This window comes from Pundamilia nyererei, unplaced genomic scaffold (genome assembly GCF_000239375.1).
Source record: "Pundamilia nyererei isolate P.nyererei 1_Seehausen unplaced genomic scaffold, PunNye1.0 scaffold00069, whole genome shotgun sequence".
Taxonomy (NCBI): domain Eukaryota; kingdom Metazoa; phylum Chordata; class Actinopteri; order Cichliformes; family Cichlidae; genus Pundamilia; species Pundamilia nyererei.
In genome coordinates, this window is record NW_005187470.1 from 1532698 (window position 1) to 1554591 (window position 21894).

The 21894-nt window shown below is 40.3% G+C and overlaps 2 protein-coding genes across 3 annotated transcripts; one reads left to right on the forward strand and one right to left on the reverse strand.

Annotated features, from left to right (window-relative positions):
* Positions 1–833: 833 nt before the first annotated feature.
* dnajb12b (DnaJ heat shock protein family (Hsp40) member B12b) lies at positions 834–7397 on the reverse strand. The gene is made up of 9 exons (XM_005736444.1): positions 7074–7397; positions 3631–3808; positions 3374–3519; positions 3113–3286; positions 2927–2997; positions 2667–2776; positions 2034–2206; positions 1774–1915; positions 834–1372 (listed from the first exon to the last, which is right to left on the reverse strand). The coding sequence occupies exons 1-8, from the start codon at positions 7216–7218 to the stop codon at positions 1794–1796; spliced, it is 1119 nt and encodes a 372-aa protein (XP_005736501.1). The 5' UTR covers positions 7219–7397; the 3' UTR covers positions 834–1372; positions 1774–1793.
* A 784-nt stretch (positions 7398–8181) lies between these two features.
* Positions 8182–14271, forward strand: scd (stearoyl-CoA desaturase (delta-9-desaturase)). 2 transcript variants are annotated; one of them, XM_005736445.1, is made up of 6 exons: positions 8182–8333; positions 8600–8858; positions 9747–9877; positions 10031–10236; positions 10587–10819; positions 13543–14271. In XM_005736445.1, exons 2-6 carry the CDS (start codon positions 8621–8623, stop codon positions 13731–13733), a joined length of 999 nt encoding a protein of 332 aa, XP_005736502.1. In that variant the 5' UTR covers positions 8182–8333; positions 8600–8620; the 3' UTR covers positions 13734–14271. The 2 variants fall into 2 exon arrangements, with proteins under 2 accessions (XP_005736502.1, XP_013767156.1); XM_013911702.1 differs by lacking the exon at positions 8182–8333 and having other exon boundaries at positions 8401–8858.
* The last annotated feature ends 7623 nt before the right edge of the window (positions 14272–21894 follow it).

Genomic DNA, 21894 nt, shown 5'->3' on the forward strand with positions numbered 1-21894 from the left:
TAAAAAGTGAGACAAAAAATGGCTTTTTCCGACAGATTGAGCAGAGACGTGACAGTTCCCAACTTGAACTGGTTAAAGTCTGATTTTGTGGATCGCCACGTCTCATTCTCATGGCATTTATTGTGAAGTTGTACTACATGTTTGCCCTTAATACATTTAAAGGAGGTAAAGTGACAGGGACATGTCCTAGTGGCTATCTCACACACAGCAGAAGAAGACAAATTTCAGGTGTTCAAGTGTCTAAAAAGCCTAGACATTTGACGTATTAGATTACTACTGCATAGTCTGAGAATGTGCATCTAAAATCAAAACCCCTCAAACTTTTCTCCATTGAATTACAGCATAAAATCAAGGTGGCATTCAATGTGGCATCTGTTATATTGCTACATAAATAACATCCATATGACTACATATAACTTAAGTATGGTCTGTTTTCATACCATTCCCCCCAAAACAAATATAAAGTGTTCTTTAAGTTCTTTCTTTAGTGCTTGGAGGTTCTCATTCTTAGTATCCGTTTTGACCTTTAGACATGGAATGCGCCTCCCTGTGTACTCAGAACCATTATGCCAATCCTAATTGATTGGTGATCACATCCTCATCAAATTAGCAAATTCTAAACATGTTTTCATGACCACAAATCACTATGATTTTTATTTTCCACAATAATTTGTCAACACAACTTCCAGTTTTTCATGTATTTCATGTAACAGGGTTTTTGGTATATGTGCCTATCTCTTAAATACTTTGGGTCAACTTCTGTTGTTTAAATGTGCTATAGGCTATAAATAAAATAGATGCAACAGTCCCCACCAAAAAATAGTTTTGTTTTTATACTATGGTATTTTTTGTAATGGAAAAATACACAAACAAAAGAATTCATTTAGGAGTGTTAGCTCACTGGGTGCTAGCTGCCTAGCTTATCTTGAATAAACATAGCTTATTTGTGCAAGCTACTTAAGGGTGGTTGGTTCTGAATGACATGTTTGTTACGATCATCAGCCAATCAGGATTGGCATAATGAAATAAATATTTCTGAGGAATACCCAAGGAGGAGCATCGCATAGTGAGCCATCGAAACGAATGCTTTTCTGAGAACCAGAGTTGCGCAAGTAACCTAAAGTTTTTCAAACCCACATTTTATGAGGATAGCAAGCTATTTTAAGTACCATTTCCATTCTAAAACACTATATTAACGCTATATCTTTTTATCACATACTAGACTTCCACAGAAATTGTTTGAGTTAGTTTGTGTGATCTGTTTGGTGACGAGTGGTGCTGGTCTGCTCCTTGTTGAGTCATCTTCAGCCTCCAGATTGTAGAAATGCATCTTAATAAATTACTGGTAATCTTTTGTAGTGATTCTGGAAACCTGGAGACAAGAAAAAAAAAAGCCTTTTTCAAAACGTCTTCACAGCAAGCTGGTTGACTTTTGTTGACTTTACCACCATTCTTTTTAGAGGTTCAAGTGTCATGAAGCTGTGATTCTGGTAAGTAAAATTAGTCTGATGTGCTTGCATGATACAAGTATTGACATACTGAAGCCAAATATGGTATTGAGAAAACAGAGGATAACCAAGCGGAAAGCCTTCTGACGGGCTGTCTGTCTGGTTGTGTATTCAGTCTTTAGCCCCATGCCAGCTGGGATAGGCTTCAGCCCTCCTGCAACCCTAAGTTAATCAAGGGGAATCAGTGCTATATATTGGAATGTCAATATTTTTGCCCCATCCCTGGTGCCAAAATGAGAAAATATTCAGAGTTTGAAGAACTTGCTTTGAATCATGAAAGCATTTTCATCCATGTAAAGAAGCTGTGATCTCGGACAACTTGGCGCAGCTTGGTGTGCGAGCCCTCTGTGCTCTTTGGTATAGATCGCTGTCCCCAAAATAGCGAGCTCTGTATAGCATTCCTTCCTCTGTAAAAAACAAACACACACACACAATTAAAAAATGATCTCAGCACTGATAATGACACTGACAGTCACACCAATACTCATGCTTAAATTCAGATATAAGAATCATTTATTGTCATACTTTGCTGTTTCTCTTTCCAGCAGTTGTTGCGAAGGTTGGAAATATAATCATCCTCCACCGTCCGCTCCAGATTTTTCAGATTCACACCAGTGAACTCTTTGGAGAACTGCTCCCCCACATAATATGGCACCTTCAGGTTCTCAGTCAGCCTCTTCTGTGAGTAACCTGCTGACCTACGTGACAACAGGCCAGAGTGTGGGAGTGTTATCATATGACAGAATGCAGCACAGATCTTGCACCATCTGTCTGTCTTAACATGAGTCACTGCTGACAATGGTTTAAAGCAGGGCCCGAAACTGCAGGCGTATATCTGAACACACAAAGGCAGTGTACTGGGAACGGGACAAGACACATGACAGCAGCACAAACAAGAGGAGCTCTGTGATTAATTGGAACTAACAGAGGTAGCAGCAAATTAATACGAGGAGAAACAACCGCCAATACTGTGAAGGCAAATCTAACACGACCACCCAGCTTATGCAAAGATCGAGTGAAAGCAGAAGTACCGTGAAAAAAACCTGGGTTGGATTCTGCTAACATAGAGATAATCTTTTGTCTAAGTCCCTCGCAGTTTTGCAGAACAACAGTTAGTTGTGTTACTTTAGATTCTTGTGTTACAAGGATCACACTCACGGCCTGAAGCTGAGGCTGTAGGAGGGGCTGTTGACCATTATTTGACTGAGAGCTGACACAATAACCAGGATGAGGATGGGCATGACTTGCACAAAGAGGGCGAGACCTCCCTGTGGAAAAACACATTACAAACAAACACACACAGTCTCTGAGAGAAGCCTCAGCTTGTAAAATGGCAGATGACTAAATGTCTCCCCCTGCTGGCAAAACATAAACAACTCTATACAGTTACAGTTTAGCTTTTTAAGTATCAAACTTACATCTTGCTGTCGCTCTCTTCTCTCCCGCCTTTGGTAACGCATCCGCCCATTATTGTATACGTGAGCATGGCCTAAATTGATTTAACACATTTAGCACATAAAAAACGCACCACAGAAATATATATTTGCAATTAAAATACTCCGTCTCACATGCATTATATGGAAACACCAAACTATGAGACTAACTTGATGGATAACCTCCTCCAAAGAACATATTAAAGAGCTCTTCAGGTGAAATATCCGGCTCAAAGTTTCCATTGTCTGGGCCGTGTCTGGAAGGATGTCTTCTCCCTTCCTCACACTGATCGTACTGTCTCCTTTTGTTAACATTGCTCAGAACAGCGTACGCGCTGCCAATAGCTGTTGGAAAGTTAGAACATGAAGCTGCTATAAGTTGCTTTCTGTAAGTGCTATATGAACCTTGGATGAGTTTAATCACCGTCTTACCTTTAAACGCCTCTGTTGCCCCAGGAGCGCTGTTCTTATCTGGATGGAATTTCAAAGCAAGTTTTCTATACGATCTCTTCAGTTCATCCTCTGAGGCATCTTTCGACACCCCGAGAATTTCGTAAAAGTCTTTACATTGTTTTATCCTGTGCAGAGAGCACATGATTACAAATTTCAATCACAATTGCAGTCAATATACCCATCAAGGAGTTTATTTTAACCAACAGTATGTTTATGTAATCAGCAGTCTTACGTACCTCCTCACAGCTTCTAGCTGATCAGCCATGTAGGATTTTGAAGACTCTGCAGGCTTTTCTTCAGGTCTGGCGTTCTCCTTTATGTTCTGCCGTTGTCGAGGCTCCGACACCCCGCTGAAGTCTGAATGGATATCTTGTCTGGGTGTAAATCCATTCTTTGCTATTACATCCAGCAATACTAGAAGATATGTTCAAAGATATTCTATCAAGTACTCAACAGCAGTTAAAAACACAAAATGTTCGATAGTGGGACTATCCATGTCATCAAGCAGATGTAAAGCTACCAAGCAATCAAGTTCAATGGTATTATAAGAGCTTCTTGGGGGCAGAGTATACAACTATAGCTATGTTTGAAAATCATTAAACTAAATATAGTTTTTGTTGGAGGATCTGTCTGCTTGTTGCAGCTTTATTTCTTTTATTTTATTTTCAGATATGCTGTGGCTGCAGTTTTAACAGGTTTTATATTTATATGTGAGGTGGGTCATGGTCTAAGGCGTATCTGGGGTGTATGTGGGTATCCACAGGAATCTAAGAAGAGGTAAAGTTGGGCACAAGCACATGCCACCATGTATAGTGGTGCGAAAAAGTATTTGCATCCTTCCTAATGTCATATTTGTTTTGCACATTTGTCCCACTTCTATGTTTGAGAATCAAAGAAAACTTAATGTTAGACATAGATAACTCAAATATAATACAAAGTGCAGTTTTTATATCAGGATTTCATTTATTAAGTGAAAAAACTAACCAACCTACCTGCCCCGTGGGAAAAAGTTATTGCCCCTTAAACCTAATAACTGGTTGTGCCATCCACGGCAGCAAGAACTGGCATCAAGCATTTGGGATAACTCACAATGAATCTTTCACATCACTCTGGAGGAATTTTGGCCCACTGTTCTTGGCAGAATTGTTTCAGTATGAATGGTCTGTTTAAGGTCATCCTAAAGTATCTGAATAGAATTTAACTCCAGACTTTGACTAGGCCAACCCAAAACCTTCATTTGGTTTTTATTTAAAGGTGGACTTGCTGGTTGCTTTTCAGTTACTTTGTGCGATTGAGCTTCAACGCAGGAACCGATCGCTGGTCTGATGTTCTTTTTATGAAATGCTGTGTGTTTTATGCCAGATGCAAAGGCACTCAACCTTTCTATAAAGTTCAGCTTTTGTCTCATCAGTCCACAGAATTTTGTGACCTTCTGGATGAGCCATTGATGTGCTCTTGGAGTACTATTGGTACTCCAAGAGGTACTCAATTATCAGAGAATTTTGTTTGATGATCTGAAGCATGTAAGTGGCACAAATGTACAAAAAAATACAAAAACACAAAAACAAGAAAAAGACAAACTTTTTCACACCAATAAATATAATACATTTGTTTGCATGTGTGGCTATATTGATCACTTTTCTGTTTTTATTCAGCTGAATGTTGTATTTCTGTATTTATTTAGTATTGAGCTACAAACCAGATTCCAAAAAAGTTGGGACACAAAACAAATTGTGAATAAAAACTGAATGCAACGATGTGGAGATGGCAAATGTCAATATTTTATTCAGAATAGAACATAAATCACGGAACAAAAGTTGAAACTGAGAAAATGTATCATTTTAAGGGAAAAATATGGTGAAATGTCATGGTGTCAACAAATCCCCAAAAAGTTGGGACAAGGCCATTTTCACCACTGTGTGGCATCTCCCCTTCTTCTTACAACACTCAACAGACGTCTGGGGACCGAGGAGACCAGTTTCTCAAGTTTAGAAATAGGAATGCTCTCCCATTCTTGTCTAATACAGGCCTCTAACTGTTCAATCGTCTTGGGCCTTCTTTGTCGCATCTTCCTCTTTATGATGCGCCAAATGTTCTCTATAGGTGAAAAATCTGGACTGCAGACTGGCCATTTCAGTACCCGGATCCTTCTCCTACGCAGCCATGATGTTGTGATTGATGCAGAATGTGGTCTGGCATTATCTTGTTGAAAAATGCAGGGTCTTCCCTGAAAGAGATGACGTCTGGATGGGAGCATATGTTGTTCTAGAACCTGAATATATTTTTCTGCGTTGATGGTGCCTTTCCAGACATGCAAGCTGCCCATGCCACACGCACTCATGCAACCCCATACCATCAGAGATGCAGGCTTCTGAACTGAGTGTTGATAACAACTTGGGTTGTCCTCTTTGGTCCGGATGACATGGCGTCCCACATTTCCAAAAAGAGCTTCGAATCGTGACTCGTCTGACCACAGAACAGTCTTCCATTTTGCCACAGTCCATTTTAAATGATCCCTGGCCCAGTGAAAACGCCTGAGCTTGTGGATCTTGCTTAGAAATGGCTTCTTCTTTGCACTGTAGAGTTTCAGCTGGCAACGGCGGATGGCACGGTGGATTGTGTTCACTGACAATGGTTTCTGGAAGTATTCCTGAGCCCATTCTGTGATTTCCTTTACAGTAGCATTCCTGTTTGTGGTGCAGTGTCGTTTAAGGGCCCGGAGATCACGGGCATCCAGTATGGGTTTACGCCCTTGACCCTTACGCACAGAGATTGTTCCAGATTCTCTGAATCTTCGGATGATGTTATGCACAGTTGATGATGATAACTGCAAAGTCTTTGCAATTTTTCGCCAGGTAACACCTTTCTGATATTGCTCCACTATCTTTCTGCGCAACATTGTGGGAATTGGTGATCCTCTACCCATCTTGGCTTCTGAGAGACACTGCCACTCTGAGAAGCTCTTTTTATACCCAATCATGTTGCCAATTAACCTAATTAGTGTTAATTGGTCTTCCAGCTCTTCGTTATGCTCAAGTTGACTTTTTCCAGCCTCTTATTGCTACTTGTCCCAACCTTTTTGGGATTTGTTGACACCGTGTAATTTTGAATCAACATATTTTTCCTTTGAAATGATACATTTTCTCGGATTAAACTTTTGATCTGTCATCTACGTTCTATTCTGAATAAAATATTGACATTTGCCATCTCCACATCATTGCATTCAGTTTTTATTCACAATTTGTTTAGTGTCCCAACTTTTTTGCAATCCGGTTTGTAGATTGGCGAGCTCAGAAGGATAATACCTGTGTTGTCAAAAATATTTTTTGAAATGATCATGGGAAAGTAGCATGTAGTAATCTTGGACATCTAGGACTTATTTAGCCTTTCTCCCAGTCCACTCCTGTTCACCTATATTAAAGGCTTAGCTTTCTGTTAGAAAAGCAAATTAAAGCACTGCAGACACTTCATGTTAAAGTGAAATTCGTACAAAAAAAAGAATGAGAAAAAACGCAGAAGCTGCATAAATGAACCAGCTAGCTTAAGTGCTATCAAAGGCCCTGGCTACATGCGCTGCTCATGAGGAGTGCAGGTGATGCTGCAGGCTGTGGAGGTGATGATGCGCATCTTCGCAGCTGAATGTGCGCCCCCCTCCCCCTTTCCCCCCATATTGACTTACCTTTGGCTTTCTCTGTCGGGAAGAGCCTCTGCGCCTTCTCCAGGAACCTCTGCGCCTTGTCCGGCTGTTGGTTGGTTAAGGCGGCCGCTGCAATGTCAATGCAGCGCTCCGCTTCGTCCCTGTTTACCTCCATCGCAGCAGGCATCAGCAGCAACTAACTGGACCAGAAGTAAATACGGGCGCCTGATGATGACGCCAGATAGATGCTGCAGGAAAAAAATATATGTATCAGTCAGTCGGTGATATGCATTCATCAATGTGGTGCTATTTTTTTGTCTGCTGCTGGTGCATGGGGATTGGAGATTTTAGTAATAGGTGAGCCCTGTTTGCAGAAAATCAACAGTATCGGCTGCGTGCGCTGCCCCATTTTCACCATTAGATGGCGACAGATTGCCATTTTTTTTTCAAATGTAGGTCAAGAGGGTGAACACCCATTGGTGTGTTTATCCATCCGTCCAACCATCCATCCATTTTCTGCTCCTCGCCCGGGTAAATATGGGCCGTGTGATCCTTAATTTGGCCATGCAGTGTGTATCTGCAATTTCCTAATGTTGTAAACCTGCTCAACATTTGGCAATAAAACCCTTTCTGATTCTGATTCTGATTTTGCAGCAGAGTCAAAGCTCTTCTTCACAGGGTGACGTAAACAGCCTTTTCGACCTGTTCTGCAGTGTTTATGGAGACTCTGTTGTTTTTTCCCCCGTCATGCCTAAAATACTTTTTCTGGTGTTCAGCAGCTTATGCTATTTTTGGGCACATTGAAAGTTTGTATCTCACAATTAAACTTCTATAGACGGAGAATGGGGATGACGTAACAGATGAAGCATCCTATTTTCCTACGTGGGTGGAGGACAGGGGGGAGGGGGCTCTACTGCCGGGGTTTGGGTACAGTAACTTGTTTTGTTCCACTTGCATCATTAACACAGTGCTTGTGTTTCACTCCACGCCTGATTTCAAAAGGAAAACGGTTACACGGTAAATGTTTGTGCATGTCTAGACAGCAACAAGATCGGCTAGTCTCCAGAGGTGGCAAATATACATCTGGCAAACCGGAGAATGAATAAAAGGTGAACAGCAGATAAACAAACAGCCAATCAGAGCCCGAGCAAGAGGCGACAGGCGAGCGCTCATTGGTCGGCCACACCACGAGTTCTAGTTCTCATTGCGGAGCTATCACTCTCCCTTTTCTGGGTTACTGTAATTTTGGGTCAAGCAGACTGTCCTCCGTTTATCTCGTTTCTGCCCTTCTGCCTATCTTCGGTGAGTTATTGAGTAAAAATTTTCCCTCCCACAGGTGTTTCATCAGGGTTTTTTTTTTTGGCGCGTTGGAGCGTCGCGTTACCGCTTTATAAGTCAGCATCGTCGCTACCGTCTTCCTCTTCATCCTCCGACAGCGCCAGCCAGCAAGCAGCTAGCCTGCCGGGGCTAGTCAGCACAAAATTAATTAACATATTGACAAAACAGCCTCCATTACACACAAAAAGCGCCGAGGCGACTGACTTCTCTCCTCTGTTTGCCGCTCACAGCATCACAGCACCGCTGCCACAATGACGGAGGCGGAGGCGTTAGAGAACAAGCAGCAGCAGCGCAAGTCCAGCAACGGGGATGTTCTTCCAGAGAGCGCCACAGAAGACGCGTTTGATCACACGTACAAAGAGAAAGAGGGCCCAAAACCTCCCCGGATCATCGTATGGAAAAATGTCATACTGATGACTCTGTTGCACATAGGAGCCTTGTACGGCGTGTTCGTCGTACCTTCAGCATCTCGTTTGACCTTGCTTTGGTGTAAGTGCGAAAAGATAATTGCCTGTTACACCCTCTTTTCTCCTTTTTTGCATGTTGGTTTTGTTTACTTATTTAGTGGAAATCATATTTTATCAAATCAACAGCTGTTATGTCAGCAGCGCGCCCTGCTTTTCTCGCCGGTGGTGAATGCAAATAGGCGGCTGCATATATTTGTGATCCTCCCAGCATCCTTCATGGAGATGGAGGATTATAGATCAGGAATAAAGTCATCAGAGATTACATGTTACAGCACGTACCTTTTAAGCTGGGCTGTCAGGAAAATAAACTGGCCTCCTTAATGTCAGTTTTTTAAAAATAAAGGTCAAGTAGACAAATGAAGAATAGCTGGATAATTAGCATAAACTGCACTTTATTTATACAGTTTCTTCACTGCTGTGTCACAACTCTTTTAGCTTTTAGTCTTTCATGAACTCAACCATAAATGTTTTTATTATTAGATTTGGCTTCTTTTACACTGTAAAGGACACAGCTTTACACTATAATCTCCTTGGGAAACAGACAGGCCAGTGCTAACCTGGTGACCTGAGGGAAATTTGCAATTTCCGCTGGAAATTGTGCACAAAATCTAATCAAATCCCGAAGAGCCTTTTGGATCAAATTGATAAAGATTGTGGTAAACAAATACTCTAGTGCTTTAACAATTTATGCTATTTGGGGGGAAAAAACAGAAACGCGTCTGTCACGATGTATCTGTCTCGTAATCTGTCACTTGTTGCTGGATGTTCTTCCCAGCCCTAACAATAACAGTGCAATTGTGCAGAAAATAATGCACAAACACTGCAGTGTGCAGCATCTGTGCAACAAAGTGCTGTTGACATGAGCACAAAAGTAGGTCAAACTAATTTGCCCATGTGTTTCTTTCCACAGCTGTACTTTGTTTTTTGATAAGTGCGTTAGGAGTCACTGCAGGAGCGCATCGCCTGTGGAGTCACAGATCCTACAAGGCTGCATTACCTTTAAGGATTTTCCTCGGTGTAGCTAACTCCATGGCATTTCAGGCAAGCAAAAATGACTGTTCTGCTGACACATCTTTTTAGTATACAAACACACACTTATGACCTGCAGCCAAGATAATAGCAGCTTTTGTTTCACTATAAGTACCGTGCTGTGTCAACAGTGTGCATAATCTTGATCTTAATTCCAAACCACAGAATGATATCTTTGAATGGGCTCGAGACCACAGGGTTCACCACAAATACTCGGAAACAGACGCCGACCCTCACAATGCCGTCCGTGGCTTTTTCTTTTCTCATATCGGCTGGCTGTTGGTACGCAAACACCCTGATGTGATCGAGAAAGGACGCAAGCTGGAGCTCACCGACCTGCTAACAGACAAAGTTGTCATGTTTCAGAGGAAGTAAGTGGCATAATTAAGGTTCAGACTTCACACTGCATCTAGTTGCTAAAAAAAACAAAGTGCAATGAGTGCAAATAGCAAGACAGTAGTGTTGCAGTTTCTATAAATATAAGTAAATGTTAGAGTACTGCTGTGGAGATGTTTTCATAATGGCAAGCTGTGTTAGTCATTCTGGTTTAACAAGATGACAATTACTAACGTAAGATTCACGGAGAGCAGGCCTGAATGGAAAATAGGTCAAGTGGAAATAAAGGGAAAAAAAGTGAGCATTTTCTTATCTGGCAAACAGAGTTTTTGTATTTAAATAATTTGTTTTTTGCTGATACCTACTCTCGCTATCTCCTCAACAGGTATTACAAGCTCTCCGTGCTGGTCATGTGCTTTATTATCCCAACAATCGTGCCTTGGTACCTGTGGGGGGAGTCTCTGTGGGTGGCCTACTTCGTCCCAACTCTGCTTAGGTACACCTTGGTGCTGAACGCTACCTGGCTGGTCAACAGCGCTGCCCACATGTGGGGAAACAGGCCCTATGACAAGAACATCAACCCCAGAGAGAACAAGTTTGTCACTTTCAGTGCTATAGGTATGAACAACACCCCAACACATGCTCATGGCAGAAATTACACACCAGAATGTACAGCACAGGACAGCGAATGCTTGTATAGGGATATTTTTAAGTATTTTTTAAGTAAAATTGAAGAAGAAAAGCCAGATTTTTAATGTAAGTTTGTTACTTCGCTATAGCGTCACCTTCAGAGCAAATGTAATTACATTGTACACGATACATGCCCTCGTTTTGCTTTTATTTGACTGCACAGTTGCGTCAAGCGTTCAGTGCAGTAAAAGTCAAATCATCCAATTATGCTTAAACAAATTTGCTAACCAGTGATTATCATCTCTCTCCCCATAGTTTCTGTTTTGCCCTGTCTTCCTATGCTTTCTCTTTTTTCTTTTCTCTGTCCCCTCACCTCGCAAACAGTCGTGGCACGTGGCTCCCCGTTTCTCCCTGGTTCTTCCGGAGGTTTCCTGTTAAAAGCGAGTTTTTCCTTCCCACCGTCGTCGACAGCTTGCTCACAGGGGATCTTCCGATTGTTGGGAATGCCTCCTTAATACTGCAGGGTCGTTACCTTGCAGTATAAAGCGCCGTGAGGCGGCTGTTGCTGTGATTTCGCACTATATAAACGAACTTGAATTGAACTAAAACAAAAGGAACGACTTTTACAGGCCCATGTAAACATTTTATTTACCAGATGTGCTAAATGGTGGATAAAATGTTTAAAAACAAAAAGTACATACTTGATTTGAACCTATTTTATTAACGATTTTTACCTGATTACCACTTTGTCCACCTCCTCCCCTCACTATGCATGCACCTTGTTCAACCAGTAGGAGTCAGCAGTGCAGTGACAAAGAGCACCCGATAGATATATCAAAAGAGCTGGATATTCTAAGATGGCACCCAGCTATTCACCCCATAGCAAGTTAAGTCTAGTTTTAGAAGAGGCACAATTTAGCAGCTGTATCTTTGGTAATGATTATGCAGGGAAGAAAGTCGTCTTTTGTTAGGGAACATCACACGATGTCACCAATATACCACCACAGTCTGTCATTGTTCCTGCAGTTGCTTCTGAATTGTTTATTTTAGGGATGCAACTGCTGTGCAATTCTCGGATGATATTAACATTTAAAGCATTTTAGTCTGTTCCAATATTTTTTTGTAGTATTGCTTTTCCTTTAAATAACTGAACAGTTTTAAAAGCTGTCAGCTCGTCACACCAGGTTCAAACAATTAGTCAGTGCAAAACTGAATTAATGCAGCAGTTAGCTGTCCGACACTGACTATCATTTTATATTGGTGAACAAGGCCAATGCCAATCTCTTGATCAGTTTTTCATAAAGAATTTATCAGAATTTAAATGTAGAATTTATGTGCATAAAACCATATAAACTCCTAACAGTCAAAGCCTGGAAGACACAAAATCACTACAAAGCTACGTGGTTGCAAAACAAGTTTTTCTTCAGGGGGAAAAATGTTTCACAAGGTTGTAGACGTTCTACAACCTTTAGGCAAGGTCCACATGGCCAAGCTTTAGTTGCATTAGCTGGCTGGACACACACTAAAATAGGATAAGATAAAGATAAAGGGTATAAAAAAACGCTGTTATCAACATTTTTGGGTAACCCAGTCTTTCTTCATCAGGCTTTGTGCATACAGCTATAAAAGGAACGTTAGCTAATCAAGGACTACCTACTAAACTCGAGCCAAAAAGGTCATGGAGGAATAAAAATAGAGCACTGCTGGCTGAAACATTTATTTCGCTGTCTCTCAGTGTGTACCGTTGGCAGCAGCACATGAGAGCTTTCCAACTTTCAGCTTGAGATAACATGATGATGAAGATGTGCTTTTAGGTATAGTTTTAGTATAGTATAGGCCTAGTCTAGTTATTTACTAAGATAATATGACAACGGAAATAAATGTAATTGTAAATTTCTTGTTTATACACTGAGCTCTGCTCTAATCAGCTGGTTATGTTTGTAGCCAACAGGGAAATTGAGTTTCAGGTGGACAAACTATGTAAGATCACCACTCATGATTGAAGGGTGTTTCCCCTTGTCCCTTCTTTTTCCTTATCAGCCAAATAGCAAATACTGGCTGATAGATCGGCGGTTGATATATTGGTCGGGTTGTTCAATAGATCAATACGTTTTCAAAGCTCAGAATTGCTGGCTGCAGTATTAGTTAAAAAAGGACCTATGTGCTACTGCGTCTTTACTCTCTAGTTGTGTGGTATTACCATGGTTTGGCTGAAGCAGGTTTGCATCTAGGGAATATCATCAGGAGAAGAATGAAACCGAACTTATAAACATTAGAATTCTGGTTTGACAGCCTTTTTTTTTCCCCTTTTATTTTGGTTTGTAGTACACCTCATAAGCAGGCAAACACCGACAAAGCTCAGAGACTATCTGAAAAGTGGGTGAGGTGGGATTATAAATACTGCAGGGAATGATTAGAGAATGGAAAGGAGGGAAGCGCGGCTCAGGTGACTTTACAGGTGGGAAAAGCAGACAGGTGGGAGCAGCAGTAATGACATCACAGCCAGTGGTATCGAACCACCCAAAACCTGTGACAACACCACAGGCTACCTGTAAACACAGATCCCAGCAGTGAAACAGTTGAAGAATCTTCTTTTTCTTTTAAAGACTGAAAACTGAAAACACGGAACGCGTTGCAAAGACGGCTTTTGACTGAAATCCAGTTTTACATGTTTTTTTTAATCGTTCATTCCTGTTTCCTGTGCTTTGCAGGTGAGGGATTTCACAACTATCACCACACGTTCCCATATGACTATGCAACCAGCGAGTTTGGCTGCAAGTTGAACCTTACCACTTGTTTCATCGACTTCATGTGTTTCTTGGGCCTGGCCAAAGACCGCAAGAAGGTGTCCCGTGAGCTAGTCCTGGCCCGGATACAGCGCACCGGAGACCGCAGTGGCTAAGATCGCTAAACTGTGGTCAGCTTCAAGGCAAAACGACCGATAAGAAGAAATTCCACAGTCCTTTGACAGCTATACATTTCTCATTCTCTGAGGATTAAAGTCAGCTTTATAAGGGCCTTGACCACATTTTTGCTTGTTTTTGTGGTTTTTGTAGCTGTAACTAAACAAATTATTCAAGATGAAAAAAAAAAAGATGTTTCAGATTTGAATTAGATGCATTTTAAAAGTCACCTCCATTTTCCGCTGTTTTGCCACTTTTGGTGTGCATTCTTCATGCAAGATCAGTTATGTAGCCGATCATTTTTATGTAAGTATGAATTAATTATTCTTCAAAACTGACAAGGAGTGGAGCACTTAAATATGGAGTAACATTTTAACTGTTAAGGTACATTACTGATTCAAGAGTGTTGCCTTTATTGTAGTTTACAACAAGTTTTCAACTGTTCTCATAAATAGATTTAATTTCTGAGCAGTTTAGATTTGAAATGAAGAGGTGAGAGGTCATGTTTGTTTTGCTTTTTGCAAAAAAAAAAAAAAATAAATAAATAAATAAAATGCTTGCTTTAATGAAATATGAGAGAATACTGAGGGAACCCAGACCTTCTTATTAGCCTGAGCATTCTGACAACCAGTAGGCCAAAGCTTTACACAACCTGCAGGGTGCAACACTGGTTGCCTTTAGCAGAAATCTACACTGGATATCTATTGAGAAAAGTTCAAGCACTTTGAAAAAGATTAGCTGTGCGATAATTGGACGGAGTTTTCTCGCGATAATATAGGGAATTTGTTTAACATTAGAATGAAACTGCCGCTTAGCGTAAGCAGTTAATGAGAATTGTAACTTTACCATAGAAAGATAAAAAATTTCACGGAGTTTTTGGGTGCTGGATGAATATATCATTAGTGCCAAGAGCGTGTCAAATGACAACATTTTTACAACCATCTCTGTGGTCCACTAGAGCACACTAAGTCGCCTCTTTGCATAACATGATTGTTGGAGTTGTTTTTTTTTTTTAACATTGTGGCATGAGCGGCTTTTTGCTTAACTGATTTTATCCAACTCGTGTGACTATTTTGTCCTTAAACATCTGCAGCATAGAGCTCCCTGATAGGTGTAGCAGCCAGTCATGTGGCAGTTCTGGCGTTACAAAACAACATGTCACCCATGCATGGCGATATACTGTAGTAGGTGTTGTAGTGAGGTGTTGTGTCGGTGACTGTGAAGGCAGAACTATTTTTGTAACGTGCTGTGGAGCTGCATCGCTTTGGATCATCAGAACCGTTGGCGCCGCGTTGATTTCCGAACAGGGTCTGGTTTCCCTTTGATGTGCTACAAAGGTCGTTATTTCAGAATTTTAGGTGCATCAGTGTTCATGTTAATCTTTGATTCTGATGTGTGGAATGCGTAGATTATTTATGTGTTTAATTGTTTTTTCTTTCTTATCGACTTTCAAAAAAAAAAAAGCAAAAGAAAATATTGTTCGAACCTGATAAAAATATTTCTGCATTCCAATATTTGGCTGACAGCCTTGTAAAAATATATCTTTAAAAAAAAATCTGAAAACTGGAGCAATTGTTCATTTGTTCTTAAGAGTCAGGATCAACCTAATGCCTTATGACTTGCATCCATTCCTTCGCTTCCTGTCAGTTGAGTCAAAAATGCTCGAGTACCGCAAAACAAATTTGACTTCTGAGTTCCGTGTTTACACTGAGTGGAACATTGGTTTTTCTCCTAAAATCATGTTTAATTTTAGGCAAACGTAGCATGGCAACACTGAGGAAATGTACATGCAAACGGAGGATAGGATTTAAGCGTAAAAGAGTCCGGTACAAAATGAAAAGCTGGCGAGAATGTTACATCGTGAGGTTTAAAGCTGCAGTGCGAAACTTTTGCTTCCCTTTTATGGCCGTGAGAGCAGTTGTGGCGATCGGTGTTGCCCTAGCCGTTGATCACTTCTTCCTTTTTTTGAGATTGTGATCCTGCCCATGAACGCATTGGCTTTCATAGGGTTTTCCACCATTGCTTTGTCATTGTAGCTATGCCATGGGTGGTGAAAGCCGAAAGTAGGCAGAGCAGCAGTAAGACTCCCAGTATAAAATGGAGCACCCATCAATTGCAAAAGTATGAAAAAGGAGCTGGGTGGAAGTAGGTTGCTTGTTGTAGAGACGGCAACTGAAAACTGGCTTTAAGATCCATGTATTTGTAAGTTAGATGTATATCAGTGGATCATCTTGTTTGGGCTTCCTGAGCTAATGCTGTATTTGATATTTAATCCTTTAATTTGACTAAACAGATTTATCCATTAGGCTTACCCAGCTCCGTGAATGTAAATTAATTACTATCCAAAGGTCTCGCACTTTAGCTTTAACTTGGGCCCTGATAGATGGATGGTGCCAGCTTCTCTCAACTCATCACAGCATCTCGGCATAAAAACTTAAAACAAAGGTGCTGTCGTGAGGACATCATTAGAGCACTTACCAAAACAGATGGCATTATATACTATTACAACAACGCCGGCTGGCCAGAGCACCAAAAGCAGCGTTTTCCCAATGAGGAGAGAGAGGGGTCGAGCTGTTTTCAGTCTGATAATGTCTACTGTATTAAAAATCTGAAATAAATTCACAATATTTTCAATACACTTGTAATTCCATTAACAGTTGTTGCTCATTTATTTCTGTTTTCACTCTCTGTGTCTTTGGGTTTTATGATTCTAAATAAATTTGCGCTGTGCATGCCAAACATTTAGAGTAGTTCCATGAGACATTTTGGTTTACACATACTTAGTTCTCGCTTTCAGAATGGTTTTGTAGTTGGTGTCAGGAACGAAGCGAAATACGCCTGAGATTTCTAAACATTTCCTGGATATATTTTAAATTGGTTTTCAAGATTTTAACTCCATAAGGACGTCTTATGGAGTTAAAATGCTTCTCGTTGTTGTTACTGCTGTCTTCTATCTTGAAATCCTTCACTAAAGTAACAGAGAAATAATAAGTAACACCTTAAGCACTCATTGAAGAGATTTAGTCTCAGCGATATAGATTTAACCTCGAAAGTGAGTAATTGGTGATTTCCTCTCTTTCACGTCATGGTAAAATTGATATTTTGGGTTTTGTAAGATTACCAGAAGCCACTGGGCTTTCTGATCTTCATTTAATAGTCAATAAAATAAAATTGATTTATGAGAGGGGGAAATGTATTAGCTACACCCCAAATGTATAAATCTATCTTATAATTTATGTTCAAATCTTAAATCTGTCCATTAACTCTTGGAAATGAAGGATTACACATTTAAATGCCTTGTCTGTGTCTACAGTTGTGGTCAGAGTTTTACATCCACTGATCACAGATGTGAATGTCATTATAATTTGGGGCTTTTAATAATCTCTTTCGAATGATTTTATTTTCCAGGGTGGAATTATTGTACAGCATATATTTTAGTGACTTTATAAATTAAGAATTGGGTGGACAAATTTGAATTTATTTTGGATTTTCTTTAATCCACATAGTGTTAAAAAATATACATACAAATATGTACATACACTCATTTAAATCTTAATAAGTGCTGCTAAAGGTGCTTCAGTGTTGCTTAACTTGACAAGGCCAGGGTTTATTGCTTTCTCATTAGTAGTTTCTCTTAAAAATTATTTGTTTGACAGCACTCATTGGATCGACTAACAATCAGAACAATGAAAGCCCAAGACTGTCAGGATCTAAGAAGTAGAACTGAACATTTACACAAGTTGGAAAGGTGTCTTCAAACAACTATATGTAAATACAAGTTATTCACATGTGTCACCACTGCCAAGGTGTAAACCAGGGGTGGGTGCCTCAAGGGTCAGTGTCCTGCATGTTTTAGATGTGTCCTTGATCCAACACAGCTGATTTAAATGACTAAATGACCTCCTCAATGTGTCCTGAAGTTCTCCAGAGGCTGGTAATGAACTAATCATGTGATTCATGTGTGCTGACCCAGGGTGAGATCTAAAACCTGCAGTACACTCCAGGCCTCAGGCATCACGCTCTGGGCTGTTTTGCTGTAAAGGTACATCGCACAAAGTGGAGAGAATAATGACAAGCAGGATTAACTTAAAATTTATCAACGTCACCTCAAATTAACAGCTAGATAGTTGAAACTTGGACATAGTTGGGTGTTCCAGCGGGACAATGAGACCCAACACAAATCAAAACTGATTATATAAGAAACTGGTAGAGGGCTACCAAAAGTGTCTGGTCACGGTGCAGTTTGCAGACATTTAGCCAGATCCTAGTGGGGTGTATGTATACTTTTGACCCTGTGGATTAGAGAAAATCCAAAGGAAATTCAAACTTGTTCACCCAATTATTGTTTTTTAAGTCAATAAAGACATATGCTATACAACCACTACACCTTAGAAAATTAACTGTTCAAATAAACATTTAAAAGCTCAAATACAAGGACATTCATGCCCATTATGAGTGTATTGACCCTTCTGACCACATCTGTACATCAACTTCATTTTGAGTTTAAAATATGTCGAAATGAAGGTTTTTGACATCGCAGTGTTAAATTGTCTCCAGTGATATCATACTCCATAACCCTAACCAAGTGCGAGTGTCTGTGAAGAAGCCAGCTGGAATGGTTTGGGGAATGGCATGTTCCTGGTTGCCTTTGGGCTTCTGTGGCAAAGAACTCATCCAGTGTGCTGCTGGCATAAGTGATCAAGTCAAATATAACCTCTGCCTGATTTCCACAGTCCAGAGAGGAATGTAGGACCAGTGTGGTCACAAGAGACCAGTTTAACATGTCAGACTGTACGAGGTTAAGGAGTATGTGTCTCAAAAGAGTGATTCCAAAATCGAATCATGCAATTTTATGCATTTTTTTTTTGTCTTTGTTCTTTATTTGCTCTGTAAGTGAAGGGTTGGAACCTCTTAAGTGTCATTATGTTGTTTGTGTATTAATGCCACATGACATTATGGAAAAAGTCTAATAAAATGTTAAAGTTTTACAGTCTTTATTTGATTATTTTGTTTTTTCCACCATCTTCCATTCCTGATTTAGAAGCATGAATTGCAAACCAGCCCCTGCTCATTTCAATCCTCAGATGGACCGGCCAAAGGGACACGAGTAAAAGACCTGCATTTCCAACTTTGCCCGTAATTTTTTCTTATCATCACAGCGTGGACAGACAGGAGGCAGACTGGGTGAATAAAAAGCAATCTGCTTATTCTGGCTATTGTACAAAAAGTCTAAAGCAAAGTTCATAAATAAAGTGGTGAAATCCAATGACACACAAGTGCACACAACCAGAAACACACAAGGGAGGTTAGCAGACACAAAGGCAAACACTGATGGGAAGACAACGCTTATATTTTCATACACATGAGGGTAATTAGCAGAAGTGGATGCGGGTGATAGTAATTGAAGACAAATGAGGCAGTAGAAGCCAAACTAAACACAAGTCACTAGAGACGAGTAACTACCAAAATAAGACAGGAATAAATACAAATACAGACAGTAGCTTCAAACTAAAGGGAAGCAAAACAAAACACAAGGAATTAGACGGGACTGACTGAAAACTAACAGACTAGGAACAAAAACTAAAAGCTAAATCAAAAGAATGGTCACAGCGACAAACTAACAAACACTATATATATATATATTTATATGTGTGTGTGTGTGTGTTTAAAATAACAAATAGCTATTTAATTCAGATGATATAATGAAAATGCAAGTGCATTTACCTCTTACATATAAAAAGAGAGACAATGCATTGTCACAGACACTGGAAATACTGAACATTATTGTGCCATATACTTAATACTGTCTGATTATATTTTCTATTAATGTGTCTCTGTAACATAACAATAGTTAAGAAAAACAGAGTAAAATAAAAGCATATTTTTCCTCTGAAAAGCACAATGACAGAATTATAATTGTTGGTAGACAGGGTTTGAACTAGTTTGTGTTTGCAGATAGGCATTATGTGTTTTTTCTTCTTAACAGTATGCAAAGAATATATTTTTAAATGGGACTGGGAGAGGACTAAAGTAGTATAACTTCGAAATCCCAGTTGAGTGGCGTCTGGAGGCATCATAATTTTATTAACTATGAATCCATGTCATCGTCCTGCATGACTGCATCCATTCGAGTCAGCCCATTGCAGCTCTACTAAAATCTGAACCTGAGTTACCAGTGAAGGCTCAGCACGTCATGACTCAGCACGCTTCTGTGGTGTGATGTGGGGTGGTTTAAATTGCACGATATTACTGTCACACTATCCTGACATGACCGAGGTTACTCCAGTACAAATTCCCAAAACATTCACACCACGCACGTCCCGCAGCATCTGACTGAGAGCGACCAATCAGAGGGCGTGATCCTGACTTCTGATCCCTGTGGCCCCATAGAGGAAGGGCGGGTGAAACACCTGTGCCAACTTGCAAACTTACTGACACTGAACACTCGCGGATTGCAGTGAATTTTAATGAGTTGTGTAACGCTCCTCTAAGTGTGCAAATTGGGTCAGATAACAAACAAACAGGGGGGAAAAAAACCCAAATCGTTAAGTGCAGACTTTGATGCATTCACGTGCTTTGTTGCAAACAGGAAAACGGATCAACATCTAAAATAGTTTACCTGAGGGCACTGATGCGGGAAGCACCATGATAAACACCCATATTTACCTTCAGTAGAGCAGCTTGACTACGCTACACAGAGCCCTCTGCTGTTCATAGTGAAAATTGCTTAGATAACCAAGATAACAATAGCACACTGTGAAAACAACTGCTTCTAAGATGTAAAAGCAGCAAACTTTTAAATATTTGCTCTCATTGTTCTCTGTCAAAGTGGGATAATATATATTGAAATAGTGAATAACACTTTGAACTGTTTAGTTTTTGTGTAAATGTTGGTATGACAACACATTTTGATGGTTGTTTTCAATTTAACAGTGAGCATCAGAGGAAGAACCAGTTTTCAACTTTAAAAGTCATGTATACACAATACACAACATGACTTAATACATGAAGCAATACAAGAAGCTGTGGAGCACCTTTTTATTTATTTTTTAATAAACAAAAAATTGTTTTTTTTATTGCACGGGTAAAGGACTCAGACACTGTATTGGCAGCACTACTCCCTCACACTAAGAAGTCTTTTGGTTTGAATCCCGTCTCTGGTTTCCGTGTGGGGTTTGCATATTCTCTTTCTCTGTGCGCTCAGTCTGGGTACTCTGGCATCCTACTATTGTGCAAAGACATTCATGAGGTGAGGTTAATTGATTTTAAATTGGCTGTAGTTGTGAATGTGAGCGTGAGTAGCTGTCTGTCCCTGTAAGTGTTAGCCCTGCAATGGATTGGTGACCTGTCCAAAGTGAACCCTGCTTTTTGTCCAATGACAGCTGGGATAGGTTTCAGCCGGCCTGTGACTGTGGATACTTTGAATAAGATAGATGGAGTGAGAAGATCACCCATTAAAGAGATCAGAGTTCAACTGTTTTGCTAAACCACAATGTCATTGCCTTATTAGACGTCGGTACCAATGACATTGTGATCTCTAGTGACAGTATGGAAGAGAGGTTTATATACTTAGCATCAACCCTCCAAAGCAATGAAATGTGTGCAAGAGAATGCAGACAAGGTGGACTGGGTGGAGATGAGTATTAAAGGTAATTTGCAGTAGAAGGACAGCAGCAAGAGTGAAAGGAAAGTTTTACAAGATAGTAGAATGACGAGCTATGGAGAATGGTTTGGAGAAAGGAGGCAGAGCTGAAGATGTTAAAGATGTTCACTGGGGGTGATGAGGAGAGACAGCTCCGGTTTAAGAGTTTGGCGGCAAAGTGGGATAGTGGATATACTGGATAAAGGATGTTGAAGCGGGAGCTGGCAGACAATAAGGGAAAAAGAAGACCACACAAGTTCTTGGATGTAGTGAAGGAAGTCATGCAGAGGGTTGGTGCAACAGGCAAATGACCTCCCTTACAGGGATCACTAGAAAAAGGACAAAAAAATTGTATTGAATATGAACAAGAAGACAGTTAATGGTTAGAAACGTGCAACCTTTTAAGTGAAATTTTATTTGAAAAAAGGATACCGAAATGAATAAAGTAAGCAAGATGGATTGTATAAATATCTGTGCAACCACAATGGGCACACTGAGGCACTTCACTGCCTTCTGCT